Genomic DNA, 27156 nt, shown 5'->3' with positions numbered 1-27156 from the left:
GTCGAGTGTGCGCATGCGCGTTTTAGGATAACAGTTCCACAGAAGATACCATGGTGAGTGACAACACTGGTTTGTTTGTTAATTAAACAAACAAACGTTTAATAAAGTTGTACAGTATTACTGAAGTTAAAAAGTAACTGGGGCATCTTGGAACAAAACGAGAATCTTGACGTTTTATTTTTGGGACAAAATTAGTCAAATAAATTAGGAATTGTAGCTGAGTATTTTACAAAATAATGCCAAAATGAGAGGAAATCGCAACTAAAGGTTCACGGGATAGGACTGCCAACATGTTAACCTGGTATTAAGTAGGCATAATGTTGACAGAGTTGTTGGTCAAGATATAAAAGTTTTCTGTGTTCTGATTATTACAGACTTCTCACGGATTCTTTTCCTTTGCAGGCAAAAGCAACGACTATTAAAGAAGCTTTGGCGAAGTGGGTAAGGAATAGTCAGTGTTTGTCTTTATAACATGAACTACATAACATTTTTGTCATTCTTAATCAGCACATATTTAAAGAGATGTTGGTGAATCGTGGTTGTTTTTTCCTCAGGAGGCGAAGTCAGGGGAAAAAGCAGCTGATGCTAAAGAAGTGAAGCTCTATGGCCAAATCCCTCCTATTGAAAAGATGGATGCGTCTCTCTCCACCCTGACTAACTGCGAGTGAGTTTACCCTTTTAGTTGTATTTCTTTAGCATCCTGATTAATTGGTTGGTTGTGTAACTTTTGTCATGTTTGTTGTCCAGGAAACTGTCATTGTCAACGAACTGTATTGAAAAAATTGCCAACCTAAATGCATTAAGTAAGTATATATTGCATGGGCTTATGTATAAATCTAAATATATCTGCATTTCTGTAAAGCTACTTTGTGACTATTTTTCAAAGTACTATCCAAAAACAAATTAATTAAATTCATATAAATGTGTGTGACTTGTGAAATACAAAGCATCTAACTTTTTTCTAAATGTGACCATTTTTTTTGTCTGAAACTAATATGCAGTTTTTCTGCTTTTCCAAGAGAACCTCAAGATATTATCCTTAAGTCGTAACAACATCAAGAACCTTAATGGACTAGTAAGTGAGCAACATCCCATCTCATTCATCTCATTATCTCTAGCCGGTTTATCCTGTTCTACAGGGTCGCAGGCAAGCTGGAGCCCATCCCAGCTGATTACGGGCGAAAGGCGGGATACACCCTGGACAAGTCGCCAGATCATCACAGGGCTGGCACATAGACACAGATAACCATTCACACCTACGGTCAATTTAGACTCCCCAGTTAACCTAACCTGCATATCTTTGGACTGTGGGGGAAGCCGGAGCACCCGGAGGAAACCCACGCGGACACGAAGAGAACATGCAAACTCCGCACAGAAAGGCCCTCGTCGGCCATGGTGCTCGAACCCGGACGTTCTTGCTGTGAGGCGACAGCGCTAAGATTCAATAGTTTATTGCCATGTCAACACAGTTGATAGGAATTTGTTTTGGCACATCCCCAACATCAAATACATATGAAAAAAAAAAACCACAAAACAAAAAAACACATAACACCGTGCCACCCTGAGCAATATCCATCAGACTTAATTTAATGCTAATGAGTAACAGAAGTGGCACCCAGTGGCGTTTTTGAGAATAATCTATTCCCAGAGTTAAAGGCTAAGGTGGAGGTGTGCATTGGGACTAAAATGAAACTCAGCCATGATTAAAGGTCATGTTCATTAATAGGAGAGGTAATGTGATGCTACTTTTATTCATTCGTTTTCAGAAACTACTGCATCCTGGTGAGGGTCATGGTTGCTGAATGAATAATTTGGTTATATTTTAAGAAAGGGAATCAAGTAAATTCATCACAATATATCCCAGGCAGGTGCAAACAATAATAGCTGCAGGAATGGATGAGATTGGTCAAGATTTCAGCTGGACCTTGTGAGAATGGGAGTAAAAAAAAAATAAGTCCCACACATCTCTTGGCTCATCATCATTGGTTGAGCGAACTCTGATAAACTTGACCCATCCATCACGCTCCATCGTCATTGCTGGGAGATTGGTTGGTTGGCACCCAGTGTCTGAACAGAATTGATCAATATATGTTGTCGTGGGATGACCCACATGAAGATGGCCGTGTCAAGGGGTCCAAAGAAGTAATTCACTAGCAAGTTCTTGTTTAGCTCTGAAGCAATGCCCAGCGCATCGCAATCTGTGCTCTGAGTCTCTGATATAGGGGTAAATCTCCATATAGCTGTGCTTTGGTGGGGTGGTCACGCCATGAGATGTTTAATATGGCTCGCAGCATGTGTGTATATGTCCCATTGAGCCTTGACTCAAGTGATTTTGTTAGAGTCCAGTTTGTGGTGCCATACATCAATACGGATTCACCGGTTGCTCTGAAGAACCTACGTTTTAGGTGGTTGGGAAGATTGGATTTCCACACGGTATTCATTTTGTTGAGGGCAGTCCAGGCTTTAGCAATATGATTGCTGCGGTCTTTTTTTTTTTTTTACTGGATGCTATTTCACTGCCAAGGTAACAGAAAGATTTGACATGTTCAATGGATTCACCTGCTAGGGTTTGCATTGAGGCTTGTTGGTTGAAACACATGCATTTTCATTTTTGAGACATTGACATATAGACCAACGTCTTGGATGGCGGTTTCTAGTTATTGTAAGAGTGTGGTAGCATCGGTGAAGATATCTGCTGAGATGGCTAAATCATCAGCATAATCTACGTCAGTAAGTGTTTTTGCTGGGAATCTGCGTGATTGTCTTCTGGTGAGTGTAAAACCTAAGCTATTGGGCTTGTCTACGGATGTTCTCAGTACATAATGTAAAGTGATGATGAAGAGGAAAGGAGCTAAGGTGTCTCCTTGTAGTACGCCAGCTTGTATGTTGAAGAAATTGGTGTCCCCATCTGGTGAGCTTATGAGGTTGTTGTTTTGGTTTTTTTTTTTTCCTATTCTTATAGAGCATCATGATTGCTGCAACGGTTTCAGATGGAATGCCATATGCTCTTAATATTTTCTCCATTTTGCCTCTATGGATGGAGTTGAAGGCTTTGGTGAAATCTCTGAAAGCTAATACAGCTGGAAGATTTTTTTTTTTTGCTCTAACACCACCTATGATTCTTATAACAGTGAGAATCTGGCCAATGGTTGATCTGCTTTTCCTGAAGTCATTTTGGTTTTTGCGTAATGTTTTTATTTTTTTCTCTTTCAGGTTGTATACGATTTAGCAATAAGGAGTTATATATTTTTGCAGCTATGGTAGTAAGAGTGCAAGGTTCCCGCGAGTCCTTAAAAAGTCTTAAATACAACTTTCGGTTTTCAAGGCCTAAAAACATCTTAAATTGTTTGGAATGACTGGAATTTTCGAAAGGGAGGTATTAAATTTAACATTGAACCGAACGGGTGAAATGTCTCCATCCGGTTTGGGGTATTTTTTTAATCGTAATTTTAAGTGACCAGCGTACCTTTTGGGGGCAGCATTGGTTCTGTGCATTCCGTAGATCAAGAACTAACGTTAGGAGGCTACTGGAGGAAGTGTGGTGTGGTGGTTGTGAAGAGTGAGAGATATGCAGGTAGCTTACATGGGCAGTAGAAAGCATTGATAATTATGGGAAGATGTCTGTTTAACGACAAGTGGTTGGGGGATGACAAATACAAGGATTGGTTAAAGAAAACTGGCAGCAATAAGGAGGCCCGATGTGATCTCTGCAAAAAAATTATACAGTTGGCAGGGATGAGAGTTTTCTGCTTTTCGGCGGATTTCTGCTTTTTCTGAGTAAAAAAAACGAGCTTTTTATATTATGCCAAATCCGTTGAGATTTTTTTTTATTATTAATTTCGGGGGGTTGGGGTATGTTCCTTCATGCTGTTCAGACTTTATTAACTCCAACGATGTTTACACGTTATTTGTAAGTTGCCATCTTTAGTCTCGTTTAATCTCGTTGAATGTGATGTAAAATTCGTGTTATCTGCATTGTTATTGGTCAAAACATCGATGTCGAGACCATAATAGCCAATCAGAACAGTTTTTACAAAAACACCCACATCCGTTTTCTTTTATCAAAACTTACACGTTCGTGAGCTGCATATCAAAAATACTTTCCTCTAATCGGCGTTTTTTCTCAAGATGCCGAATGCTATTGACAAGCGAGATGAAGCGAAGGTATGTGAAATTGATGCTGGTATAAAAAAGAAGTTTAGCAAAGCAAAAGGAAAGCAAGAGAGGAGTGTGCGAGAGAGCAGAAGAGAGCTAGGTTAGAGCATGTAAAAACACAAGAGGAGCTGGCTAATGAAAGAAAAAAAAAAAGAGAGGACTGATAAGCTTTTGGCTTTGGCCAAGAAGCTGAAGTCTAAATGCTTAAATGAAAATTTGTTTCAAAAATAACTGGGAACTGTAAATAACTTTTAACTGTAAAAAGTGTAAATAGACATTTTCCTTTTGAAGAAAACATGCAAGTGATGTGGACAGTAAGATAAAGACAGTCCCCATAAAATATGCATTTGTTTGATTCAATACATTGAATATATGATAATTTGAATTATAGCTGACAGTGTTGATAACTGTAACTTTAAAATTTAAATGGACATTGTGAAGAAATCATGTACAAGTAATGAGGACATTAGGAAAAGGTCAGTTTCCATAAGATATGAATATTTTTATTTAATTCAATATATTGAATATATGAAAATTTGAATTATTAATGCAACTGTAAATAACTGAATTTTAATGGACATTTTTTAGAAAAACAAGTGATGTTGACAATGAGTAATAACCAGTCCCCATAAAATGTAGATATTATTTTGAATTAATACAATACACATATTGATTTTGTTACATTATTGTTCTATATAATAGTGTTTTTATTTCAATAATTATTAAAATAGGCATGAGGTGTTTTAATTAACTACAGCTCAGAATGCAGGAAATAGGGTGTGTAAGGCCTCATTTTGAAAAAACATTCCCGGGGGTTGTCCCCCCGGATCCCCCTTATTACAGATTTTCTGCTTTTTTTTTTTTTTTTTTTTTTTTTTTATCAGGACCCACTCTCATCCCTGAGTTGGGGACAATGGGTCAAACAGCCCTAGATTCCCACATGAAAAGTGAGAAACATAAGCACTATATGGCAGATCAGTCGAGTTGTTTACCTATCCAAATGTTTACCAATTTGTTCACCAATTGTGTGCATTCTTCTTAAAGTTAGTAAAAAACTATTGCAGAAAACAGTTTTAAGTTATCATATTTATCATTTTCTTTGCCATTGTACAGTCTTAATTTTTCTATTTAGAGGTCTTGAAAAGGTCTTAAAAGTCTTTAAATTTGTACTTGAAAAATGTGCAGATACCCTGGAGTGATTCCTCTGTAGTTTTTAGTCAAACCTAGATATCCTTTTTTAGGAAACGGGAGGATGCAGCCCTCAGTCCATTTTTCTATCGTCTGTCCGTTATAAACTGCATTACAGAGGTTGAGGAGAATGTTGTTAAATTATTTTGTTTTCCATGCTTGAGGATGGATATCTAATCCTGCAGTTTTTTTTTTGTTGTTGTTCTTGAGATGTTTCAGAACCACTTCAAGCTCATCTTCCTTGAATGGACCTGTTTTTATGTTGAGAGCCTGCTCAACGATTGTTTCTATTTCAATATCTGAAACATTGGGAGCTTTTCCTAACAGGTTTTCGAAATGATCTTTCCAGTTTTTTTTAGTCTGTCTGACTGGTTTTTGGCTTTAATTTTACAACCCCGATTCCAAAAAAGTTGGGACAAAGTACAAATTGTAATTAAAAACGGAATGCAATAATTTACAAATCTCAAAAACTGATATTGTATTCACAATAGAACATAGACAACATATCAAATGTCAAAAGTGAGACATTTTGAAATTTCATGCCAAATATTGGCTCATTTGTAATTTCATGACAGCAACACATCTCAAAAAAGTTGGGACAGGGGCAATAAGAGGCTGGAAAAGTTAAAGGTACAAAAAAGGAACAGCTGGAGGACCAAATTGCAACTCATTAGGTCAATTGGCAATAGGTCATTAACATGACTGGGTATAAAAAGAGCATCTTGGAGTGGCAGCGGCTCTCAGAAGTAAAGATGGGAAGAGGATCACCAATCCCCCTAATTCTGCGTCGACAAATATTGGAGCAATATCAGAAAGGAGTTCGACAGTGTAAAATTGCAAAGAGTTTGAGCATATCATCATCTACAGTGCATAATATCATCAAAAGATTCAGAGAATCTGGAAGAATCTCTGTGCGTAAGGGTCAAGGCCGGAAAACCATACTGGGTGCCCATGATCTTCGGGCCTTTAGATGGCACTGCATCACATACAGGCATGCTTCTGTATTGGAAATCACAAAATGAGCTCAGGAATATTTCCAGAGAACATTATCTGTGAACACAATTCACCGTGCCGTCCGCCATTGCCAGCTAAAACTCTATAGTTCAAAGAAGAAGCCGTATCTAAACATGATCCAGAAGCGCAGACGTCTTCTCTGGGCCAAGGATCATTTAAAATGGACTGTGGCAAAGTGAAAAACTGTTGTGTGGTCAGACGAATCAAAATTTGAAGTTCTTTATGGAAATCAGGGATGCCGTGTCATTTGGACTAAAGAGGAGAAGGACGACCCAAGTTGTTATCAGCGCTCAGTTCAGAAGCCTGCATCTCTGATGGTATGGGGTTGCATTAGTGTGTGTGGCATGGGCTTACACATCTGGAAAGACACCATCAATGCTGAAAGGTATATCCAGGTTCTAGAGCAACATATGCTCCCATCTAGATGATGTCTCTTTCAGGGAAGACCGTGCATTTTCCAACATGACAATGCCAAACCACATACTGCATCAATTACAGCATCATGGCTGTGTAGAAGAAGGGTCCGGGTACTGAACTGGCCAGCCTGCAGTCCAGATCTTTCACCCATGGAAAACATTTGGCGCATCATAAAACGGAAGATATGACAAAAAAGACCTAAGGCAGTTGAGCAACTAGAATCCTATATTAGACAAGAATGGGTTAACATTCCTATCCCTAAACTTGAGCAACTTGTCTCCTCAGTCCCCAGACATTTACACACTGTTGTAAAGAGAAAAGGGGATGTCTCTAAACATGGCCTTGTCCCAACTTTTTTGAGATGTGTTGTCATGAAATTTAAAATCACCTAATTTTTCTCTTTAAATGATACATTTTCTCAGTTTAAACATTTGATATGTCATCTATGTTCTATTCTGAATAAAATATGGAATTTTGAAACTTCCACATCATTGCATTCCGTTTTTATTTACAATTTGTACGTTGTCCCAACTTTTTTGGAATCGGGGTTGTAGATATGTTAGATGATTTTTCTGCCGCTGATTTCATTGACTGTCTTCCAGGTGATTGTTTATTGCAGCGTTGCTGATCTCATTTATAAACCTCAGCTCTAGGCTAATGTACAGTAATTCATTAATGTCGTGTGTGTGAGAGAGAGAGAGAGAGAGAGAGAGAGAGAAAAGGAGAGCGATAAATATTCATCTGTGCTGTTGTGTCCTGTAGGACCCTGTAGGGGACACATTGGAGGAGCTATGGATCTCCTACAACCTCATAGAGAAGCTGAAGGGAATCCATGTGATGAAGAAGCTCCGTGTCCTGTACATGTCCAACAACTCGGTCAAAGATTGGGGTGAGTGAGAACATTTGAAACTGTAGTTGCTTTTTGGAAACCATGAAATGAATATTCAGCTGTTTTGTGAACGTGTGCCACATCAGGGGAGTTTATGAAGCTGGCAGAAATTTCATCATTGGTAGACCTGGTCTTTGTGGGCAATCCTTTAGAAGAGAAGTACTCTGCTGAAGGTACCTGGATAGATGAGGCCACCAAGAGGGTCCCCAATCTGAAGAAGCTTGATGGTAAGGAACTTCTGGTTCCTGAGCTTTACACTGATGCATATGCAGCTATACAAACACACAGCCATACGGATTTGCATTCATTTGATTCATTTCTATTTCATTTTGATTTCACTTCAGATATATAAACTATACACACAGGTCCACAAGTATTTGGACAATGACACAATTTTGGTAATTTGTGCCTCTATACACCACCACAGTGGATTTGAAATGAAGCCATCAAGATGTGATTGAAGTGTAGACTTTCAATTTTAATTCAAGGGCTTTAACAAAAATGTTGCATTAACTAGGAATTTCAGCCATTTTTGTGACTGCTGATAGAAGTAGCACGATAAATTCTGAAGTGTATACAGCTTTACTTTCTGCTCTGATTCAGTCAAATGCTGCAAAACTGATAGGATGGCGCTTAACAGTACAGAAGTATAATGACCCAAAACATACCATGAAAGCAACCCAAGAGCTTCTTAAAGCAATACGGCCTTTCGATTTCATAAAATCGGTGAAATTTAGAGTCCTCTGAAATTTGGTCATTGTGGTACATGTTTATTTTTGTAATATCTTTTTAAAAAAAAGCCATTCTGTGGCTGGGAAGTTATTTAATTTGAGGGGATTTCCTAGTAAATGATGTGCATGTGTAGGTGCAATAGGCTTATCAAATCAGTCTCATGTAAAAAGGGATCAGTCTCATTAATTCAAGTGTCTAATAGTTTATAGCTAAACTATTAAAATCAATGGAATAACTTAGTGATGTTGCTATAGTTTAGTGAGTATTGTAGCTCTAATGTAATACATTTACTCTAGATCTATAACATTCATATAACAACCAAATGGGTGAAGGCAATTAGAATACTTTCTTTGGTAGAGGTTGGCACTCAGTGAATATTGTAACAATAAACAGGGCACAGTTTATTCCAAAGATACCATTTATTGAAATGGCTGACATGAATTGGCAAACTAATACTGCTCAGATATAGCAACAATAGCAGCCAAGGAATAATTCAATATAAATGGTGATACAATGTATACAAATAAGAATCAGTAGTGTATTTGATAATTAAGGCACTAATGGTGATCAGAAGTAATGAGCTATAGCCAGTGTTACAGTGTAGGGGCGAGTGGATGTTAAAATGTGATGGGGAAGTCACGTGTGTGTGTGTGTGTGTGTGTGTGTGTGTGTGTATGGAATGCGAATTCTGTGCCAGCTGTGCCCAAAGGGGGATGGTCAGCACAGAAAGAGTGCGCGAAAAAACAAGAACAAAGGAATCTGTGGTTTAAACTAGTCTCGGCTAGGCCTTAAACCCAAACTCCTGAAATCCCAGTGTTGAGGAGTGGAGTACAATGGAGGGAGTAAAAGAGAGAGGGAGAGAGAGTGCATGCACAATCTAACTAAATACAGGTAGTAAACAAAGTAAATCAAACATGCGGTCTAAGACCGACCTTCATGTGAATCAAAATGCATACATTTAAACCATAAATTAATTCAAATGAACAACACTCTTCATATTAACTAGCCACAACTAAGACTACAATTGCCCAGATGCCAGCCTTACTCAAGATCGCTCTTGTTAGCGACTGAAAGCGCGCCTTCTGTTCCGAAGATAGAGCAGATCCAGGGAGAAGACAGTTCATTCCTTACAGCTCGTCAGCTGAAGATCTTCGGTGTCCCACCGGTCATCCGATGATCTGGAAGGAATCTTGTTTATAGTTCGTCGATGTTGAGAAAGGGACCCAGTCGCCTTTTCTCTTTGAAATACTGCGTGGGCTGCAGGAACTAACCGGTTCAGTTATTATAACAACTCTGCAAAGGTCAAATACATTGAACTTTGGCTAAAGGTTCGGTATCAACAGCTCGTTCTTTGTTCTTTGTCCTTCTGTAGTGCCAATGCATTGGCTTCTCTCTTTCACGTGTGGAATCCACCGCCAGAGAGAGAGAATTTCGGTTCCGCTGCTGGTTTAAAGCAGTCGTGACGTCATTGTATTTTTGGTATCCGGTATCGTCTCTGTATCCAATACCGTTACAGGGAGTCAGAAGTATGGGCGGAGATAGAGCATGGCATCAAATACAGGGATTGGTGTTTTCAATGCTGTACTGTGAAAGGGGGAAGATGGTTACTATGGCTACGGACGGGCAGCCCCCCTTACACATGAAATCGCTCGCTTCATTCAGTCAAGCAGACCGAGGAAGTCCATGTGCGCAGATGCACTCTTACCTGAGCTGCCGTCGTCATCTTCACCTTTCGGGTTTTACAGTACCTGGCATCCACAGTGTTGCGTTACTGCCATCTACAGGTTTACCTTGACCATACACTAACAGTTACATCATTCTGTCACTAAACAAACAGCTGATCACACTGAGGTGCTTGCTGGCCACCGATTATTTATTAGTTTGGTCCTGCATTTCCTTTCCTTCGCAATACAGTGTCTTTTCTTCTCATTTTCCGTGACTGTCATCAGTCTTCCATGTTTCATGCGCACACTCGCGTCTGCCGTTTTTCTCTCCTGTTTCAAATTTGTATCCCACAATGCATTGCACGAACGGGGAAAGCCCACCACGTCATGCATGATGTGGTATCTTGAGTTAGGTTGTGGTGAGGCAAGGAAAAAATGGTAGGAAAATTTAGGGTCATGGGGCTCTAAATTAATTTTTTTTTTTTTTAAATTGGAAGGCTGTGATTTTGAATTTGGTAGCTTTTGGTCCACTAAAAAAAATAAATAATTGGGTGTCAGGGAAAATTCTTTTTATGGCCTAAATTTGTGTGTGTGTGTGTGTGTGTGTGTGTGTATAAACGATTTTATTTTTGATGGTTTCATATATTTCGTAATATTTTTATTTTCTAAATATTTATCAACATACTGCCATTGTTGCATGAGAGCCTGTGATTAGTAGACAGCTGACAAAGGGTGTCTCCCATTGGTTGTAAATCGTGACATAAAAATCGTAAACGCATACAGGACCCGCTGATTGGCTGTTCACATACTGAAGTCAAGCGGAGATGTCCGGGGTCTGTTGCTGTTGTCTGAAGAAAACTACAGCTTAAAAAAAAGCTCTACTACTGGATTACTTGGACAGTTTTAGACAGAAAGAAGCAAAGGATAGATGTACACGGAAATTAGAGTTTATTAGCGGTTATGATCTATACAAAATTCTTTGGAATGACGGTGCAGATTTGTGGCCTAGCATTAGCTACATGTTGGAATGTACCTTGTTTTTTCCCGGAAAGTCCTGACATGGAAGAACAGTTTAAAAGAAAAAAAAAAAAGAAGCCCTATAGAAGCAAGAACCTTTGTGTAAAGACTTTTTCCCAACATCAGCTTTTAGGAACAGAATGTTGTGAAAGCCAAAGCAGTTACCGTCAAAGGACTATGACCTGAACTGTGGGCTGGATGGTAAACTACGTATTCCTGTCCCTCCATGTCTCAGCAACCCCAAGGACCTAGTTACACCGCTATCTGCACTCTGTCTTTTATACAGTGATTCTCATCTCTTTATCTCTAGCCACTTTATCCTGTTCTACAGGGTTGCAGGCAAGCTGTAGCCTATCCCAGCTGACTATGGGCGAAAGGCGGGGTACACCCTGGACAAGTCGCCAGGTCACACAGTGATGCTTATTATTGTTAAAACAATATCTCATCTCATCTCATTATCTGTAGCCGCTTTATCCTGTTCTACAGGGTCGCAGGCAAGCTGGAGCCCATCCCAGCTGACTACAGGCGAAAGGCGGGGTACACCCTGGACAAGTCGCCAGGTCATCACAGGGCTGACACTTATGGGGCTTTTCCACTACCAACGCGGCTGAGTTGGGCTGAGCCGTGCGGTGCTGAGTCGAGCTGAGTGGGGCTGTTGGGGTTGCATTTCGACTACAACCGCGCTGGCTGGAAGTGGGTGGACACATTGGGTGGAGTTAGCGAAAGTGGGTGGACGTCACGTGATGTCGTTAGGCGGCGCAAACAGTGACCTCAATGAGCTTTTAAGCGGTAGTCTCACGACCCAGATAGTAAACAATAAACATGGAGGACATGGAGTTGTTAGTGTTGCTGGTCTTGGTGCTGTGGCTTGTTGTCACCGACAACGCCAACAGATACTGGCAAGAGCGTATAGATGAGGCGAGGCGCATACGGTGTTTACAGATGGTGGTTAAAGATCCCAGCATGCTCGCAGGGTGTGTGTGGGCATGTGAGGACACTCCTCCTCACCAGTCAGTGCACAGGGGAGTGTCTCCTCATGCCCCTAGCCCCACTCGGCTCGGTTGGGCTCACTTCAGCCCCACTCCAAAACCGTGCGAGTTTTGGGTGCTGAGTAAGGCTGAAGTGAGCTCAGTCATGCTGCTCTGAGGTAGTCGAAACGTGAGCCGTGTTGGGCTGAAGTGAGCTGAAAAAGGGTAGTGGAAAAGGCCCAATAGACCCCTTTCACTGACGTCACCCGAAACCGGAAGTAAACAGACCCTGCGCCATTTTGGAAGACCAACAAACTCCTGATAACGGCAGCGGTATGTGAACCCACGAGAATAAAGTGGAGTGGCAAACGACTTAAATCTGAGCTGTTTTATTTATGATTTATTGGCCCAACAGTAGACTTGAAAGAAACCTGTGTGAGACTTGGCAAAAAACTGTGGATATAATGGATAAGTCTGTGCATGATCTGCGGACACTTTGAGGTAAGCAAACGCAAGAAATTCAGATTTAAAACATGCTAAAGTGGCCTCAAGTTGATAATTGTATGAGGAGCAAGCCTCCCAGACTTCTACAATTTAATAATAATAACTATGTGTAGGTTATTCTTAATAACAGCTGTAATATCATGAACCAAGCCACTAACAACATAATTGTAAGCCTGTAGCCCTTTGTAGGCTTTCAAGTCATCAGCAGTGTAGGCACTGGGTGTAAACAACAAATAGTTTACAATGTCTGGGTAGCAAACAGATGGCAGAATTGGTGTCCAGTCCTCCTTATGTATCTGACACGGAGAAATAATATAAATCGTGCTGCCTACCAGATTACAGTCGTCTGTTTTATTGTATCAGTACTAGTATCACTTACTATACTCATCAGTCATAGATTAGTCCAGTACAACATGACCAGCTTGCTTTTTTTCCATTTGACTGTCGCAAGTTTTTTCAGGCTGGTACAGTCAAAAATTGAAAAAAGTTTTGGCCTACTAAACTAGTCATCGATTCTACTAGTGTATTAATTGGAGTCGACATGAAAACGTTCGGTAAAAACTTTAAACCAGTACAATCTCTTCTTCAAAGTTTCACCAAATGGTTTTATTTATGCAATTTAAAGCTCATAATACTGTATAACTTTGGTCGAGTAAAAGCACGGAGCAAAAACATGGCTGAATCCTGAATGACTCCTATTTGTTTAAATAGGGGACTACATAGGCGGCAAAATGTAGTTTCTTTTTCCCTGCCATGGAAGCGCACTTGTATACCGAGGAGGAAAGCAATTTGCATTACAGCCGTGAGGCGGCTCGGCTTGGTTTTCCCTTTCGGGCGCTCTCGTTTTCTGTTAGAATTTCATCATTCATTCATTCATTATCTCTAGCCGCTTTATCCTTCTACAGGGTTGCAGGCAAGCTGGAGCCTATCCCAGCTGACTACGGGCGAAAGGCAGGGTACACCCTGGACAAGTCGCCAGGTCATCACAGGGCTGACACATAGACACAGACAACCATTCACACTCACACCTACGGTCAATTTAGAGTCACCAGTTAACCTAACCTGCATGTCTTTGGACTGTGGGGGAAACCGGAGCACCCGGAGGAAACCCACGCGGACACGGGGAGAACATGCAAACTCCGCACAGAAAGGCCCTCGCCGGCCCCGGGGCTCGAACCCAGGACCTTCTTGCTGTGAGGCGACAGCGCTAACCACTACACCACCGTGCCGCCCTGTTAGAATTTGGTAAAGAAAAAAAATATATATTATTTACCAGCTTACCGGGTCCATTAACATAAATCTGACAGCTGACAAGGTCGGGATATAAACGAACTTTTGCGTTAAACCGTGTGCTTGGATTCACATAATTTTTTCTGAGTCTTATCATATGGGTCAAACCCATCAATCACAGCCAGTTTCTCCACATACCGTGCCCTTTCTGCAACTGGTAATATACTCACATAACCCGAATTATCATCCATCGTGTCACTTTACTCTCGCTCGTACTTTGTTTTATATTGTGAGTGCATGTACTTGGTCTTCCAATATGGCGCCTAACAAAATCTCGCGGCACGGTGACATCATGTGAAAGGGGTCTATAGACACAGACAACCATTCACACTCACATTCACACCTACGGTCAATTTAGAGTCACCAGTTAACCTAACCTGCATGTCTTTGGACTGTGGGGGAAACCGGAGCACCCGGAGGAAACCCACGCGGACACGGGGAGAACATGCAAACTCCACACAGGCCCTCGCCGGCCACGGGGCTCTAACCCGGACCTTCTTGCTGTGAGGCGACAGCGCTAACCACTACACCACCATGCCGCCTGTTAAAACAATATCTGAAGTGTTATTTGCAAGATCTTGTTCTAGACTTTCAAACAATATTGTTAAATTTTATTTTAATTTTATCTTGTAGTGGATGGTACAATAATTTACAAACAGTAACAGAATCGGCACATTTCAGTTGTAGCTATAGTTATGTAGTAACTATAATCATTCTTGTAGTAATAATTTCAATAAACAGTTAATGTTCAGTTCCTTTTTCATTTATTCTTTATTCAAAGGCACAACTGAATCACACAGTTCAGTGTGTAACGGACAAGAACAATTTTATCCAATACAGTTTTTCTTGCTTAGTCCCCCCCCCCCCCCCCCCCCCCCCATTTCACATGCATGCAACTGTTGTAAAGTTCAGTGTGTTTGTGTCGAACTCTCTTGAACTGTAGGTTCATTAGGTTCATTTCTACACTCTGGTTCCACGGTGACATTTTGCACAGGTTTTGTTTGTTTTGTGGATTTATGATAATTATGCTGCTTCACCTATTTAAAAAAAGTCCACTGCATTCTGTCCTATCCAAAATAAAATAAAGCTTTGGGCAAGTATGTTTTGGGTGTTGCTTGCCCATTGGGCAAGTAAGGCTGGGAGACTTTTTTATGGCAGAGAAATTAAGAATATTATTAAATGTCCAAGTCGGTTAAGCAAATTGAGCTGCTTTTCACATACTGAAGACAAAACTGATGGCAGAAAGAACCACAAACAGCTGAAGGCAGCTGCAGTAAAGGCTTGCAAAGCATCTCAAGGGAGAGATGAGGGGAAACAGCATGGTGATGTCCATAGGTTCCAGTCTTCAGATAGTGTTTGACTGCAAAGGATTTGTTTTCAAGTATTAAAAATAATGCTCATCTTTTTATAATTGAGTTTGTACTTTTGAGTGAAAATGGAGGGACTTTGTAAAAAAAAAAAAAGCTGTAATTCCGAAAGTTAATGTGATATTTTTGTTAATTGATTTGAATTAAAGCTGCACGTCTACACTTCAATCACTTCTTGATTGCTTCATTTCAAATCCATTGTAGTGCAAAGTTAAACACGCATTGCCCTCTTAATTGTGAGGTGATTGATGATATTGGAAGAACAATTATTCTTCCGATAATCACCTCACAGTTAATAGGGCAACGTGTGTATAACTTTGCACTGAAATGGATTAAAAAAAATGGTTTGCTAATGTTGCTTTTGTTAAATATTAACCAACATTAGCAATGCATTTTTTTTCTCAGACGGAATATTCAGAGGTACACCGTATATTAGTATTTTGATATTTAATCACAAACACACAAAGTATTGCTTTCTCCCCAACCGTTGTGGCTATATCAGGGTCTATATTATCTATCCAGAAGTAAGTAAGCTGTGATTTGGTGAATTGTAGCTTCAGTCATCAGTGAGCTGTGATGCTGACCCTTGTCATTCTTCTGACTGTCATTACCAGGGATCCCAGTGATTAGCCAAGAACAGGAGGAGAAGGAGGCAGAAAGTTAAGATCTTCACTGGGGTACAATTTTATGACTTCACTCCAACATTTAACAATTACAAGACTTTTGTAGTATTTGTAGATTTTACATGTTGACTTGATGTTACAGTTCAGCTAATGTAAAAAGTATTAATACTTTAATGTTCAATTAGATTCAAGATTGTCATTGTGTAATCTAGACAATGAAATTTCAATGCACTGCTTTACGAAATAGACCTCAATATATACATAAGATGCAATATTTACAAACAAGGTGTGGATATAATGGTTTACAAATTTACAAGATGTGAACGAAATTTACAAAGAGGAAAGATATACAATCTACAGACATTCACATAACATACACTGAGCACTTGGTCATAGATATTGCACTTGGTTATATTGTGGTAGATATTGCACTTGGTCAGAGGGATTATGGTAATAGATATTGCACAATAGCGGATAATGCACTTGGTAATGGATAAATAACCAGAAGAATAAATATTACTCAAGATGTGGGTAGCTTGACATGTTACTGATTATGGTGTGTGTGTATAACTTCAGAGCAGAGTTCAGTGTGGTAGATCTAGTCTAACACGTTAATGTGAGGGACTAGATTTCTACAGATCTATATCTAGAGTCTCGATCTATCAGTCCTAAATTTGTGATCAATTTGTGATTCAAATTGAATTTGTTTAGTCCTACAACTTCTAGATGTGCTTATGTTCTGGCAAAGAGAGATGCTCAGTTCTCTGAGCCCCTTGCAGCTTTCACCAGTTCTTTTCTCTTTTGTGTGTTTGTAGGCATCGCTGCTTTTTACACTTGCTTCACTGATTAATTATTGTAATATATACAGTGTCTTGCAAATGTATTCATCCCCCTTGGTGTTTGTCCTGTTTTGTCGCATTACAACCTGGAATAAAAATGGATTTTTGGGGCATTTGCACCATTTTGATTTATACGCATGCCTACTTTTATTTTTTATTTTTTGGTGACACAATAAGATGAAAAAACAGAAATCTGGAGTGTGCATAGGTATTTACCCCCCAAAATTAATACTTTGTAGAGCCACCTTTCACTGCAATTATAGCTGCAAGTCTCTTGGGGTATGTGTCTATTAGCTTAGCACATCTAGCCACTGGCAAGACAAAACTGCTCCAACTCCTTCAAGTTAGATGGATTGCATTGGTGTACAGCAATCTTCAAGTTATGCCACAGATTCTCAATGAATTGAGGTTTAGGCCATTCCAAGACATTTTAAATGTTTCCCTTTAAACCACCCCAGTGTAGCTTTAGCAGTATGTTTAGGGTCATTGTCCTGCTGGAACATGAACCTTCGTCCCAGTCTCAAACCTCTAGCTGACTCAAACAGGTTTTCCTCCAGAATTGTCCTGTATTTAGTGCCATCCATCTTTCCTTCAATCCTGACCAGCTTTCCTGTCCCTGCAGGTGGAAAAACATTCCCACAGCATGATGCTGCCACCACCATGCCTCACTGTAGGAATGGTGTTCTCAGGGTAATGGGAAGTGTTGGGTTTGTGTCACATGTGGCGTTTCCCATGATGGTGAAAAGGTTCAATTTTAGTCTCATCTGACCAGAGAATCATCTTCCATGTGTGTGGGGAATCTGCCACATGCTGTTGGGCAAACTCCAAATGTGTTTTCTTATTTTTTTCTTTAAGCACTGGCGCTTTTTTTTTTTTTTTTTTCCTCTCTGGCCACTCTTCCATAAAGCCCCACTCTGTGGAGTGTACAGCTTAAAGTGATCCTATGGACAGATACTCCCATTGCCGCTGTGGATCTTTGCAGCTCCTTCAGTCAGTGCGTTTACATGCACATCCAAATCGAGCTACTGTCGGTAATCGAGCTAAGGGTCCCAGCAGGGGTGCCAGAGAAATCCAATCCTACATGCACACAAGGAAATCGAGCTATTGTGTGAGGTACATTGTGCACCCGAGCCACAGGTGGCGCTACACGCCCCATCGTGTTGGTACACTTCCGGTTGTCGTCATGAAGAACAGCTATTCAAGAGTATAAACAAAGTTATCAGTTCCGTGTTCGCAAGAAAAACGAGCTGATGAGCATGAAGCTGAATGAGCATGAACTCTGTCTCCTCATTGCTCCAGAGGTGCACACTTCTGCTCGCCATTTTCTCTTCCTCCTGACCTCTTCTGCTGCTCGCTACTTCTGCTGTTGTCATGCCGACCGAGGCTGTTGTGTTTCCCGCTTGTGGTCTCATCACTCGTCACTTCCGGAAGGGGCAGTGCTGAAGTAAGTAGCTCGACTATGTAGCTCGATAGGGTTTGCATGCACTAAGTAGCTCGGCTACAATCGCATAATCTAGGTCGCGTAGCTCAATTACGAGAAATCCAGTTTGGTTCGATTTCAGCCGAGCTAAGGTGTTGACATGGCATTTAGAACTTTGATTTCAGTCGAGCTACGGCAGAAATTCGATTTTCTCTATGTGCATGTAAACGCACTGAAAGTTGTCTTTGTTGCATCTCTGATTAATGCCCTCCTTGCCCAGTCTGTGAGTTTTGGTGGGTGGCCTTCTTTTGTCCAGTTTGTAGTGGTGTTATGCTTTCCGTTTTGCTATAATGGATTTAATGGTGCTCCATGGGATATTCAAAGTTTGGGATTTTTTTTTTTTTTTTATAACCCAACCCTGATAGCGGCACGGTGGTGTAGTGGTTAGCACGGCCGCCTCACAGCAAGAAGGTTCTGGGTTCAAACCCAGTGGCCGGCAAGGGCCTTTCTGTGTGGAGTTTGCATGTTCTCCCCGTATCTGCGTGGGTTTCCTCCGGGTGCTCCGGTTTCCCCCACAGTCCAAAGACATGCAGTTAGGTTGACGTAGGGCGGCCTTGGGCTGAAGTGCCCTTGAGCAAGGTACCTAACCCCTGACTGCTCCCCGGGTGCTGTAGTGTGGCTGCCCACTGGTGTGGGTGTGTTCGCTGCTTCAGATGGGTTAAATGCAGAGGATGAATTCCACTGTGCTTGAAGTGTGCATGTGACAAAGGTTTCTTCTTCTATACTTTATAGAGATTAAACTTTTGTTCCAACACATAAGGACTCTGACTTACCCAAACAGCGTTCAAGGTAAGTCCAAGTCCCTATGTGTTGGAACAAAAGTTTAGTCTTTATAATGTCATTTACCAACACAGATGAGTCTACACCTGATTTTATACTTCTCCACAACTTTGTCTCTGACCTGTTTGGAAGCTCCTTGTTGGTTGCTTAGTAGTGTTGCAGAGTCAGGGTCCTTCCAGAACAGGTAGATTTTTATACAGACATCATGTGACGGATCATGTGCTGCTTTGATTGCACACAGGCAGAGCTTAATCAACTCATTATGGGACTTATGAAGTGAATTGGTTGGACCAGCTCTTATTTAGGGGCTTCATACAAAAAAGGGTAAATACCTGTGCACACTCCAGATTTTATTTTTTTTTTAACCTTAATTATTGTTCGTGGCACAACCCCTGAAATTTTTTTTAAGAATGCACCTTTAAAGTGGTAGGCATGTTGTGTAAATCAAATGGTGCTAACCCCCCAAAAAATTTTCATTCCAGCTTGTAATGTAACAAAATAGCACAAACACCAAGGCAGATGAATACTTTTGCAAGACACTACTGTATGTTTAGGCACTGCTTAAAGGCAGAGCTCCTGATAAGTATATGAGCAAAAGATTTTCAAAGGCACAAAATCAACCTGAATAGAATAATAAAATATTAATAAGCTTAAATAATCCAGTGTATCCACAAGACTTGAAAGTTAACCTTGAGTAAGCTTAATTCATTTGCAGGCCTCAAGAATTCTTGCACTGCAATTTCAAAGGATAAAAAGTGATAACTCGCAATTTCATTGCGACTTTTTCTTAAGCAGTGCCAAAATGGTTATGGACTTTTAGTCTGTTGTAATTGTAAAAAAAAAAAAAAGCAAGATACTGGAAGTGTTTTAGTACCAAACTTATAACTACGAAAACAAAAAGTAGCAAAAACACTCAAAACTAATTTTGTTAGTGACCTGAATGCACGTGCCTGTCGGGGAATACCGCCAAAACCACAGCCACCCAAGATTTTTATTTTTTCGGCCAACAAATCATCATGAATTTTGTGAAGGAAAAGGTGAAACTGTTGTGAATATTTTCTGTAAAATGTATTGGTAAATAATCCCATGTTTTTTGTTTTTTTTTTATAAAGCAAGTTAAAATAAACGCTGTGAAATAAAAACCCATCTATCTTCTATAAATAAAGAGAGAAATTTCTTTGTCTGGTGGTTGTGTTTTACATGTTGCCCTGCACTTATGCTTGGGTACCATCTGGTTGCAAAAGCCATCAAAAATCAGGCTGATGCATCAGAAGTATAGAGCCGCACAATGTGCTCTGCTATGACTATGACCTAGTATGCTGTGATTGGTCAGCATGCATTATTTTCACTGGAAGTTGGCAATATTTGTTTGTACTCGTTAGGACACACTTTGTTTCTGTTGTGGAACATATGTCAAGGGCGCTTTTATGAGCAGGGCGCATATAAATTTGGGCATGATGTTAGTATTTGATGGCTGGGCATAGTACCCTTGTAAAATAAACTGGCTGGAACACTGCTTCTCCATGCGGGGGGGGGAAATCACTCCCAGCTACTTGGTTTCCTTGTTCGTTGATCCACACTGCCCAAATGGACTGTCCCAACTACTACATCACAGTTGCATATCAAACACATGATGGGTACGTAACCTAAACATACCCACTGGCAAGAGCCCACATGACCACAGCATATCAGCCCACGCAGTCCCTATGTCAGAAAGGGGTGGGTCTTTTAACGCCAACCAATAGCATGGAAGCCTTAATGGTTCAAATATCTGAAGACATCCAACTTTTGTTCTGTTAATGTGGGTCCTGAGCTAGATGTTATGGTCCAATAGGTCTTCCATCTCATGACACTGCATTAGCTGCTGTTGCTAGCTTGTGTGCTTCTTAAATTGGCTCTGAGACAGTGCGCATGTACAGAGAGGGATGGGGGCAAAATCTGCTAAAATCATCCGTCACCTGCTTGATGTATTTCTACTTGGTCAACGTTTTGTTTTTCCCCAGACATATGATGACTCTGTGTGTAGATTGATGAGTAAAAAAGTCCATTCTGTCCGTTCAAAATCAAATCCACAACAGTGTGTAACAATTAAAGGGGTCTGAATCCACCGTGTATATTGGCATTCTTGTACTCCATGTGCTTCTCATCCAATCTTTCTTTTTCTTGTTTCCTCTAGTGGTAGTGAGGGGAGCAGACACAACAGTCTTGGTGGGTTTCCTCAGTTGGATGAGCAAGGTGTTATGTTCGCTGTGTTATGATTACTGTTATGACCACTGGCGCAGAGACCAGCTTAATGTTTGAGTACAGCACATACTAGGTGAGCTATCACACACATTTCACAAAGTTAACAAAGTGCACACATCTGTAAACCCCCCCCCCCCATGTTCCTTCCAGGCCTCTGTATATTTGTGTGTAACACTTTATTTTGCACATTATCCATTTTTGGCTTTTAATTAGAGACAAAGCACACAATGACACTTCATAACACAAAATGCATATAAATACAAACCACAACAAACTTCAGAAATATAAATATAACTGGGAGGGAGCAAGGAATTTGTATGTATACAAATTGTAATTTTTTTGTAAATTCAGCTACAAATCTGTTATATATCTCAGGATTTTCAGCCTGGATATAGGTTGGTCACATGGCGTTGCATCCGCCTCATTAGATATGCAAGACATGAACTGGTGGTCAGCTAAGCTGACTGTTCGCAAAGCGTTACTATCACTGGAGCGCGTTGTTAGTCGTTAAAATGCCCTGTGTGTGCGCGTTGTTTTGCACTGCTCAAATCGAACAAACCGTGAAACTGATAAGTTTCGTCCGGGTTCCCCATGAAGTAATAAAGGGTGAAAGAGCAAAGGTGATGAAAAGTGGCTCTTGAACCTTTTGCTGTGATGGAAGGGAGCCAAGTCAAAGGACGCTCAAGTTTGCAGTGATCACTTCAATAAATTCCTCTGATTTATTTTGTTTGGATTCACAAATGAATTTTCTCACCATTTTCCATTATCTCATGATGTTTTGAAGTTCAGGAGACTCTCAGATCCTCATGTGTTTTTGTTTTGTTTGATCATGGTCGCCATATTGTCAACCAAAGCTCATGTTTTCACTTTATTAGGATGTCCTAGAAATCTTTGATATGCAGCGTTTATTTATTGTCACTGCATTTTTTTTTTTTTTTTGTTTAAAAAAAAAAAGTATCGTTTGCTGGAAGAGGAGCAGGGAAGGGTGAGAATCGAGCAGCTGTGGTTTGTTTACACCCAATATTAAAACTTAGTGTCTTAGCAACCACTGCAAAGACGTGCACAAAAAGCCCAAAAATGCCTGCTTACCCCAGATCTTTAACCCAGCCATGTATAAAAAGTTGTATGTCTCTATGCTCTTCCATGTTTTTATCTGTTTGTCCATGTTGAACGATGTCAGCAGCACCAGGTTGTTTGAGGTGTCGGGGAACTCAACAGATGGGGAATTTTCCAACTCGTAGGAAAAATCCTTCTTTGATAACGTGTCTGTCCCATTGCAAAGAACAACTTTCTGAAGGTATCTTGACCATGTATTGACCCCTCAACTGCGAAAATAGTTGGAGACGGTTTCACTAGCTCTTTTTACATAACTGCAGCTAAATTGGTTTGTCTGACCACCACTTCGTTCACCGGAAGTAAACTCGCAAGCAAGGTTGTATTTAGTCATGTGACTAAATACAACCTATTTAATTTGAGACTCTTTTTGCTTCGCCTGATTTTGACCTAAAAAAAAAAAGGATATATTTCGTTAGTGTAAATGCTAGTGATCATCAGAAATTTATACAAAAATATAATTGGACAAAAAACTCCATTGACGTATATTAGTTTATTTACATATGAGAAATGGATTTTCTTTTAAAACACTAAATGGACTGACAAAAAAAAGAAAGCTATAGAATCTTTAGATGTAAAGCCTTGTTTGATTAATTTTAACCCAAAGAGTCATTTGGAAGATATATATATATATATATATATATATATATATATATATATATATATATATATATATATATATATATAAATAAAAAAATTCAAATAATATTCAAATTCATCCCTTAACTAATGGGTGGAAGGAGATTTTATTAGTAGCTCAGCTTTTAAAGAAAAAAAAAAGCACTGTAGTTTTGTGTGTGTGTGTTTTATTTTTTTATTTATTTATATATAATATATATATATATATATATATATATATATATATATATATATATATATATATATATATATAAATAATACACACAGAGTTAGGTCCATAAATATTTGGACAGAGGCAACATTTTTCTAATTTTGGTTCTGTACATTACTACAATGAATTGTGAACAAAACAATTCAGACGCAGTTGAAGTTCAGACTTGCAGCTTTAATTCAGTGGGTTGAACAAAATGATTGCATAAAAATGTGAGGAACTAAAGCATTTTTTTAAACACAATCCCTTCATTTCAGGGGCTCAAAAGTAATTGGACAAATTAAATAATTGTAAATAAAATGTTCATTTCTAATACTTGGTTGAAAACCCTTTGTTGGCAATGACTGCCTGAAGTCTTGAACTCATGGACATCACCAGATGCTGTGTTTCCTCCTTTTTAATGCTCTGCCAGGCCTTTACTGCAGCGGTTTTCAGTTGCTGTTTGTTTGTGGGCCTTTCTGTCTGAAGTTTAGTCTTTAACAAGTGAAATGCATGCTCAATTGGGTTGAGATCAGGTGACTGACTTGGCCATTCATGAATATTCTACTTCTTTGCTTTAATAAACTCCTGGGTTGCTTTGGCTTCATGTTTTGGGTCATTGTCCATCTGTATTATGAAACGCCGACCAATCAGTTTGGCTGGATTTGAGCACACAGTACGTCTCTGAATACCTCAGAATTCATCCGGCTGCTTCTGTCCTGTGTCACATCATCAATAAACACTAGTGACCCAGTGCCACTGGCAGCCATGCATGCCCAAGCCATCACACTGCCTCTGCTGTGTTTTACAGATGATGTGGTATGCTTTGGATCATGAGCTGTACCACACCTTCACCATACTTTTTTATTTCCATCATTCTGGTAGAGGTTAATCTTGGTTTCATCTGTCCAAAGAATGTTCTTCCAGAACTGTGCTGGCTTTTTTTAGATGTTTTTTAGCAAAGTCCAATCTAGCCTTTTAATTCTTGAGGTTTATAAGTGGCTTGCACCCAGAGTGAACCCTCTGTATTTACTTTCATGCAGTCTTCTCTTTATGGTAGATTTGGATATTGATACGCCTACCTCCTGGAGAGTGTTGTTCACTTGGTTGGCTGTTGTGAAGGGGTTTCTCTTCACCATGGAAATTATTCTGCGATCATCCACTACTGTTGTCTTCTGTGAGTGTCCAGGTCTTTTTGCATTGATGAGTTCACCAGTTCGTTCTTTCTTTCTTTCTTTCTTTCTTTCTTTCTTTCTTTCTTTCTTTCTCAGGATGTACCAAACTGTAGATTTTGCCACTCCTAATATTGTAGCAATTTCTCAGATGGGTTTTTTCTGTTTTCGCAGCTTAAGGATAGCTTGTTTCACCTGCATGGAGAGCTCCTTTGACCGCATGTTTTCTTCACAGCAAAATCTTCCAAATGCAAGCATCACACCTCAAATCAACTCCAGGCCTTTTATCTGCTTAATTGAGCATGACATAACAAAGGAATTTCCCACACCTGCCCATGAAATGGCCTTTGAGTCAATTGTCCAATTACTTTTGGTCCCTTTAAAAACAGGGTGGCACATGTTAAGGAGCTGAAACTCCTAAACCCTTCATCCAATTTTAATGTGGATACCCTCAAATGAAAGCTGAAAGTCTGGACTTTATGTCCATGTCCATTATATAACTATAACTTGAATATGTTTCAGTAAACAGGTAAAAAAACAAAATTTGTGTCAGTGTCCAAATATGGACCTGTGTGTGTGTGTGTGTGTGTGTGTGTGTGTGTGTGTGTTAAGTTTCTTGCTGTTTTCTGCCCCAAGTGTAATGAGGGGCAAGTTAAAACATGCAAATTTTGTAGTCAGAATGGCAACTGTATGCGTAACTTAGTCAAATTTTGTAATTGAAAATTTTCTCGTGTTTTTTTTTTTTTTTTAATTTCTTGTTTTGCTACCATTTTCAGAACGTTGCCCCCTTCCGGATACAAACCATCAGTCTTCTGATACGAAGTCTTCTGATACGAACACTATTTTTGCAAGATTCAGAATGACATCCCAAAGATGACGTCACCATCGAACCGACGATGTCTCAATGAGTGGAGCTGTCGGGTGAATCAGACTTGAGCCTTTTGGTTGAATAAACAGGTTTAACCGTGATAATTTCTTTAAGTTAAAAAAAAAAACTTAAGAAGTGTTATACTTTTATCATTGTGACAACCAGAAGTGAATTATGGGTAGCTCGTCTTGTGGCAGGAATTTAAAAAATTTACTGGGAAATCTATAGAGATGGACCACCAAGTTCTGCTTAATTTAAATTGCTTCACATCTCGAGACAAATTTTGGATATGTTTCAAATGAACTTCAAGCTTTAGAAGTACTTGGAGTTTGAAACAGCAATAAGTTAATTCTGTGTTTTTTATTGCAAGAAAAGGTAAATTCTTTGACATTTTTTTAATTACCCCTCCTCCCCTCACAGAATTTAATATTATGGGGACAATTTAATATTCTAATATCATAAATATAACTACTCTCAGAAGTAAGAATTAATAATTCTTAGTAATTATATGCATTTTTTTTAAATTTGCAATAAATTTTTTTATTTATACATAGTAGGCTTTAAGGTTAGAAGCTTGTACCCTCCTTACACACTCAGGGATGATGGAACACATTTTAAATTGGAAGACTGGTATGCAAATTAGAGTGGGGAAAAAAAGAGGGGGCTAAGATTAGAAAATATAAAAGACTCAGTATGACACTCCTTACAACATTTGAATAATCTACAACTCACATGAGCAAGGAGGAAGGTTGGGAACGACCATCACTGAACAGAGGTGGTGGTCTGAGACACCATTTATCAGCCACCTACAATGCAGTCCTTGGCACACTTCCCAGAAAACTAAATACACATCCGCACCAATACTCAGCTGATGGCAGAGAGGGCCAGCGACCCACAGATCACTCCAACGACCCTCTAGGCTGCTAACACCGTTCACACCCGGCCTCCAGCAACCAACAACCTACACGATGGATGTCATGACCGATATGGATCACAGAGACATTCTGTATAGTTTGTTAAACCTATGTTGTGGAACCTAGAGAATACAATAAAAAAACAACAATGCAATGTCAGATTGATAGTATTACAAATAGTAAAAAAAAAATTGACATGGAAATGGGATATGTTGACAATACTTACTGCAGAAGTGATTAATAGGGGGGAAATGAAATGAAGACAAAAGAAATGGAGAAAATGTTAAGAAAATAGTTTTTTTTTTTTTTTTTTTTTTTTTACCTTGCCCAGGACAGAGTCCACCAGGGGGCAAGGTGTGGTTTTTAGTGGGGTTTTTGTTAGCAACATTATGAGAAAATGGCTGGACCAATCTTCATGAAACTTTCAGGATAGATTGGCATTGGTCTCAAATAGAACCTCCAACATTTTGACGGTCATCCGGTCAAGGTCACCAAAAAGGTTAAAATCATTTTTGGTGCAAATGGTGTCCTGAATGTGTCCCAAATCACGCCCTACATATATAGTAGAGTGTGATTTGGGACACATTGTGACTATATAATCAGATCGCCATTTTGTAGTGCTGTCCGAATGTATAGCGAGTATTATTACATTATTATATAGTGCACTCAAAGTATCTCGCAATGCATCATGAAAGTAGTGCCACAGCAAAGTAGTTTTATCATTTAATCAATGAGCTCACTATATAGTCCTCCATAGAGTAAGTCCCTAAATAGTGAGTAGGGTGTAGTGAATATGAGTGATTTAGGACACTGTTTGTAACCAATCAGCACTTATCCTGATCAAGTTCAATTACTCGTTCTATTTCTTGATGAACTTCTGAACTAATCAGAACTAGAAACGAAATAAGAGAAACCTCATGATAATGTTGTAGTATCGGAAGATGATCAGTAGATAAAAAGAAACAAAATTCACCTCGTGGTTCGCCAAGGCTACTGATTCGATGTCAAGTAAGTAGTGTTTAAGAAAATTTACCTTTTGGTTATCACAGCTCTTGTTTGGTCCTTCTGAAAAGTCAAATAAAAATTTTT

General features: G+C 39.6%; 1 protein-coding gene across 5 annotated transcripts; it reads left to right on the top strand.

Moving 5' to 3' along the window:
- LOC132898095 (dynein axonemal light chain 1-like) lies at window positions 1-27156 on the top strand. 5 transcript variants are annotated; one of them, XR_009656447.1, is made up of 10 exons: window positions 1-53; window positions 403-441; window positions 555-664; window positions 748-803; window positions 1020-1075; window positions 7537-7663; window positions 7750-7890; window positions 15820-15882; window positions 21104-22468; window positions 25062-27156. XR_009656447.1 is itself a non-coding variant. In XM_060939484.1 (9 exons), exons 1-8 carry the CDS (start codon window positions 51-53, stop codon window positions 15867-15869), a joined length of 582 nt encoding a protein of 193 aa, XP_060795467.1. In that variant the 5' UTR covers window positions 1-50; the 3' UTR covers window positions 15870-15882; window positions 21104-22748. The 5 variants fall into 5 exon arrangements, 1 of the variants encoding a protein (XP_060795467.1); XR_009656450.1 differs by having other exon boundaries at window positions 21104-21244; window positions 25062-27152; XR_009656449.1 differs by lacking the exon at window positions 25062-27156 and having other exon boundaries at window positions 21104-21244; window positions 22355-22743.

Source organism: Neoarius graeffei, chromosome 14 (genome assembly GCF_027579695.1).
Source record: "Neoarius graeffei isolate fNeoGra1 chromosome 14, fNeoGra1.pri, whole genome shotgun sequence".
Taxonomy (NCBI): Eukaryota; Metazoa; Chordata; class Actinopteri; order Siluriformes; family Ariidae; genus Neoarius; species Neoarius graeffei.
Note: the sequence above shows the minus strand (reverse complement) of the source record. Positions and strands in the feature narration are given on the sequence as shown.

Coding starts and splice junctions, on each gene's coding strand:
- LOC132898095 (XM_060939484.1), top strand. Junction 442..554: donor AAGAAGCTTTGGCGAAGTGG/GTAAGGAATAGT, acceptor TTTTTTCCTCAG/GAGGCGAAGTCAGGGGAAAA. Junction 1,076..7,536: donor TCAAGAACCTTAATGGACTA/GTAAGTGAGCAA, acceptor TGTGTCCTGTAG/GACCCTGTAGGGGACACATT.